A 5,775-nucleotide genomic window follows, 5' to 3' on the forward strand; every position below is an offset into this window, starting at 1 on the left:
ACTGATCCCAGCAGGAATGACCCCACTGATCCCACTGGGAATGACCCCGAGCCTTTCATCCCCCCGGGAATGCCCGACCCCACAGCCCCCAGCTCTGGCTATTTGTGGAGCCGGGATTGTTCCATCCCAAAATCCGATTTTAGGGCCGGATTTTGGGATCTGGAACCTCCTCCAGACGGATCCATCCCTGCTCTGACACCGGGATCCAACCCCAAAGCCACGGGGTCGCCGTGTCCCAGTGGGAAAACCGGGATGAGCCCAGGCAGGGATGCGGGAACGTCACATGGAGCCGGACTCTCCGGGCAGATCCCTTTCCCGCCCCAACCCCGCCGTGCTGGGGCTCCGCGGCGCTCGGTGCCGTTCCCGAGGGCGGTGCCGGGACTTTGGCCGGTGCCAGGCCCGCACATGCCTGTGCCAGGCGTGGCCGGGCGCGGCCCTGCCGCGGGAACGGGAATGGAACGGGCCAGGAACGAGCCCCGGCACGCGGAAAGGGGACTCGGGCTGAGTCACCCCCAACACCCCGGAAAAATCCCGGAAAAATCCACTTCCGGGGCCTCTTCCCTCGCTCCCGGAGCCCTCCGGTCCCCGGGGGTCACAGACGTTCCTGGAAAGTCCCAAAACCCCGCCCCAGACGCTCGTTTCCTGAAAAAACTGGGGAAATCGCCTCCAAATCCTGGGAATTTCAGTGCCAAGGGAAGCGTCGCTCTTCCCGCTGGATCCAGGACGTTCCCACAGCCCCAGACCCGAGGGTTTTCCCCCCAAAAAAATGAGGAATTCTGGGGGGTTGAAACCCCAGGGATCGATCCCGAAGCAGTGGGGTCTGGGGAGGGGGAGCGGAGCCGACGGAATCCGGGATAAATCCCGTCTGGACTGACCCCCCCGGGCGCGTCCCGGACAAAAATAACCATCAAAAAAATGCCTAAAAAAGGAGATTCCGCACAGGCCTCTGGAATTTCCTTCCCACGGAACCGCTGGAAAAGCGTTTTCCAGGCATTGTGTCAGCAGCGCCGGGATCGCTGGAGCGGGACCGGGAGGGGGGACCCCCCTCCCCTCCAGAACTCCGGGAAAAGCCGGAATCCACCCCACTTCACCCCCTCACCCTCGAATTCTGGAATTTTGGGGCCGGGAAAGGGCTTTATCCCTACTTTCAGCTCCATCTGCCTCAATTTTTCCGTAGAGAGCGTTGGAAAGTGGGGGCAGGGAGGAAAACCCACCTCGTTCCTGCCACCCGGCCCCAAAATCCGGGATTCCAGGGCTGGAAGACGCGTTTATCCCCAAGACTTTGGAATTCTGGGGCTGCGAAAGGGGTTTAGCCCTCCTTTCATCCCTCTTTTCCTCCCTCTGTCCATGAAAACCACTGGAAAACAGGAGCAGGGAGGAAAATCTGCCTCGTTTTCCTCCCTTACGGGGAAAATTTGGGAATTTCAGGGCTGGAAAACGCATTTTCCTCCCTATTTCCCTCCACTTTTTCCTTAAAACCCCAACTTTGGGATTGAAAATCCCTTGGGGACAGGCTGAGATCTGTTTGCGACTGATCCCGAAGGACATTCCCAACTTTATAAGGGAAAAATCCCTAATTATGGGCATCAGACCCGCTGGGAATCCTGCCCGGGGCTGTTTCCTCGGGAATTTTTTCCGGGAGATTCTCGGGGACAACAATTTATCCCCAAAACAGGCCCCAAATCAGGATTTTCCTCTGGGAGCCTCCCAGAATTCCTCATTTTTGGGTCATTTTTGGGAGTTCCCCCCCGCCCGCCGTGGGAGCAGCGGGAATGCCGATCCCAGGAATTCCAGGTGGGAATGAGCTCCCTCAGGTGGGCTTTGGCGCCTTTTCCAGGGGTTTAAGCCCCCCAAAATTCCAGGGATTGGAGGTCGTTAAGGAGCCCTCGTTAGGGCAGGAATGAATTCGCTCCCACATTCCCAAATTCCCGTTAAAATGTGGCAGAGCTGAAAGAAAATTCCAGAGGGAATAAAAAACCCATCCAGGCGTTCCCCTGGGCTCGTTAGCGGGGGTTAATTAACACCATTTGCATAATTAACATAATTAACGAGGCGCCGCTGAGGCCGCTTGTCCGGCAGGAAGAGGGAGGAGAGGGAAAAAGGAGGGAAAATCAGGGAAAATGACCCAAAAGCCATAACAAGTGACCAAGAATCTGGGACAATGGGGAAAACCCAGGGAAAGGGAGGAAAAAATGAGGAAAAGTCACCCAGAAATCAGGGAAAAAGGAGGGGAAACGTGTGGGAAATCACTTGAGCGTGGGAAAAATTATCAAAAACCTGGAGAAAATGAGGAAAAACTGGGAAAAGGAGCAAAGAACTGGGGAAAAGAGCAGAAAAGTGGGGAACTGACTGTAATACCAGGAAAACGGCCCAAAACGAAAGGAAAATTATGAAAAAACTGTGAAAAATGACCAGAAATCAGGAAAAGCTCCCAAAAAATGGGGAAGGTGATGAGAAAATTTGGGAAAATGACAGAAAAACTGGGGAAAAGTTAAAAAAAATCAGGAAGTTACCAAAATATCAGGAAATAGGACCAAAAAAACTTAGAAATGGCGGGAATTAGCAGAATAATTGTGGGAAATGACCAAAAATCAGGAAAAATGAGCAGAATTTGGGGGAAATGACCAAAACTTGAGGGGATAACCATTAAAAATTAGGGGGAAAATACAAAAAATCAGGAAAGACGAGCAGAACTCCGGGAAAATGAGGATTTCGGGTGGTGCTGTCTCCCATCCCTCCCACCCCCGTCACCTCCGGCGCATCCCGGCCCCGCTCCCCCATTCCCGGGTTTTCCCCTCCCCTTGGAATGTTTTTGCTGTTGTTTTTTTGGAAGTTTTCTGTTGCTTTCGCTGCATTTGCCGCTCCCGGGGGAGGCCGGAGCACGGAATTCTCCTCATTCCTTGCCCTTATTCGGCTCCGGGCTGGGATTTTTGGGAATAACACGGTGAATTCCGGGCAGGATCCTCACCTCCCGCATCCCAAACCCCCCGGGATTCTCCGGGGCTCAGTTTGGGCCTAAAAAAGGTGGGATTTGGGGCAGCTCCGGCACCGGGGCCGCTGTTTTTTGGGAAGCTCCAGGTCTGCAGGTGGGTCAGGGCGTTCCCGCATTCCAGGGGGGATGAGCAGCTCCGAAATCCGGCAACGCCTCGCTGGGGGTGCGGCAGCGCCAGGGGCGGCACCCCTGAATATTCCATAAAAAACGGGGCTTGGGGAAGGTTTTCCAGGTCAAAACCACCTGTCCCAGCCTGGATGGGGCTGGCTTTGCCAGATTCCATGATTTCTTCCCTAAAAATCTCTCCTAAGTTCAGGAAGTTCCGAGGTTTCTGTGCCAGGTGGGTGGAAAGGACCTGGCACGAGCTGGAAAATCCCCCAAAAATGGGAAAAGCAGGGAAATATCACCAAAGGCAAGGACCAGAGGGAGGAATTGTCCCCGCTGAGGGATCTGTGATCCCCCTGGATCCGTGACTCCCGCTCTGGATCTGTGATGGATCCTGAAGGATGCCGGATTTTCCCGAGTTCTCTTCCCAGTGTCTCCAGTGCTGGAACTGGGAGGAAAAACACCTGTTTAAGGCAAAACTTCCTGGTTTTTTATGGTGGGTTCGGTGTCACCAGCAAGGATGGACGGCCACCAGGAAGGAAGGAAGGAAGGAAGGAAGCGGGGACAGACACTGGGAAGGCTGGGAAGGCCGCAGGCCGGACGCGGAGCCGCCGTTCCCCGCTGCTCTCCCGCTGCTCTCCCGCTGCTCCGGCCGCATTGCTGGAATTCCAGAGGCGAATCCCTGGGGCCCGGACACGGCCCAGTGGGAACAGCCCCTTCCCCATAGACACCAGCCCTGGTCATCCCCACCCAAAGGATTTTCGGGATATTCGGAATTCCAGCACCAACCGGACCCCAAACCGCCCCAAACGCAGGAATTCAGTGGGAAACCAGGAGCTGATCCAGGAGCTGCCTCTGATGGAGAATCCGGAGTGACCCCAGGCCCATCCTGGGGAAAGGGGTCTCATTCCTGGGGGAAGCAGATTCCCAAATTCCCCACTGGTTTTCCCTCTGGGATGTGACACTTCCCCAGCAGGAGGAGGAAGAGGAAGAGGAAGAGGAAGAGGAAGAGGAAGAAACTCCCTGGGAGCTGCAGACATGGAAAAGGGAGGACGAGTCCGGAAAGCGCTTCCGATACCGGATCAGGACCGGGAGAATCCCTAAACCCTGCTCATTAAGCACCTAATTAATCCCTGGTGCTAACGAGGCTGCACAGAGCTCATCCATCCCTTGGCATTCCAGCTGGGAATGCTGGTGTCAGTCCAGCCCGGGCTCCTCCACAGCCCCTGGAGTCCAGCCAGGGGGAAATCCCCGTTTTTAGCACCAGAACACCCCAAATCTTGACAAACCCAAGGAAAAATTTAAATTCTGGACCGAGACGCTGTGGGAAGCAGCAGGAACGGGGTGGGAAACGCTGGGATAGGAGTAGGAAGTGCTGGGAATGGGAGGAAGTGGAGGAGGAAGAGGAGGAGGAAGAGGAGGAGGAAGCTCGCCCTGCGCTTCCTGTGCCAAAAATAATCCAACTTAGCCCGATTTTTTCTTAGAAAACCAGGAAAATCCCAGGTAACCACGGCAACAGACCCCAGCATTCCCGATTCTGAGGTGTCTCCGTGCCGGGGATCCATGGAATCCCCCCAGGACAGGGGGCTCCTCCTAAATATCCCAAAACCGAGGGGAGTCAACCCCAAACGACGGGAATTCGGCCAAAATTCAGGGAACTCAACCCCAAATTCAGGAAAGTCACCCCAAAACTCAGGGAGTTCACCCCCAAATTAAGGGAATTAAGCACAAAACACGGGGAATTGAACCCAAAATTAGTAAATTAACTCAAACCTGAGGAAATTCACGCCAAAACTCAGGGAATTCAACCAAGTTACGGAAACTAAACACAAAACTCAGGGAACTCAATGCAGAACTCAGGGAATTAAAGCCCAAACTGCGGGCATTCACCCCAAAACTGCGGGCATTCACCCCAAACCTGGGAATTCCGCCCCGTCTCCAATGATTAACCCGGAACACTCCGGCGCCCGCTCGGAATTCCGGGCCAACCCCTCCCAGCTCCCGGCGTTTCCCACGCCAGAGGGTCCCGGTTTTTGGGGGGGCGGATGATCCAGGGGACCGCCCCCGTTGCCGACCCCCCGGGAACGCGGCCGATCCCGGCGGATCCCGGCGGATCCCCCTTTCCCCAGTGCCCTTTATCCCGTCCCGGAGCGGAGCCGACGCTCTCCGGAAGCTTCTCCGCCCGGAATCGGGGGGGTGGGGACCCTCCGGACCCCCCCGGAACCAGGAAAAATCCCTCGGGATTCGCCCAAACCGGGCTGTCCGCTCCTCATTTCCCCCTCCCCAGCACGGGAGACCCCCCGCCCACAGCCCTGGGGGCCCCCAAAGCTCACCCCCACCCCTGGGGTCCCTCAGGTGCTGCATCCCCCACCCCCAAAACACAGCCCTGGGGTCTCCCAGAGTGTCCCTCCCCAATTGGGGGGGGGTCCCTCCAGCCCTGACCCCGCTCAGGGATCCCCAGAAAGTCCTGATTCCCCTCAGATCACGGCTCCGACACCTCAGGGAACCCCCAGACCCCCTCAGGGACCCTCCCCAATCCCCTCAGGGGCTCCTCCCCAAAGGTCCTGACCCCGCTCAGACGCCCCTGCCCCGGGCTGGGACCCCCCGGGACACCTTCAGGGATCCCTCAGATCCTCCCAATCCCTTCGGGGACCCCTCAGCCCCCCCCAGGACCCCCC

At 56.8% G+C, this 5,775-nt stretch overlaps 1 protein-coding gene across 1 annotated transcript in view; it reads right to left on the reverse strand.

Annotated features, from left to right (window-relative positions):
* LOC121660567 (alpha-actinin-4-like) overlaps nucleotides 1-2,781 on the reverse strand; it is a gene marked incomplete at its 3' end in the record, with an annotated part of 9,692 nt that extends 6,911 nt beyond the window's left edge. Inside the window, exon 1 of the mRNA XM_042019959.1 lies at nucleotides 2,752-2,781. Within this exon, the coding sequence (XP_041875893.1) occupies nucleotides 2,752-2,781 (30 nt within the window). The remainder of the gene's footprint in view (nucleotides 1-2,751) is intronic.
* Between the last annotated feature and the right edge of the window lie 2,994 nt (nucleotides 2,782-5,775).

Source organism: Corvus kubaryi, unplaced genomic scaffold (assembly GCF_017639235.1).
Source record: "Corvus kubaryi isolate FWS band 111438036 unplaced genomic scaffold, C.kubaryi_AGA036_p1.0 36560, whole genome shotgun sequence".
In the NCBI taxonomy this organism is placed as follows: Eukaryota; Metazoa; Chordata; class Aves; order Passeriformes; family Corvidae; genus Corvus; species Corvus kubaryi.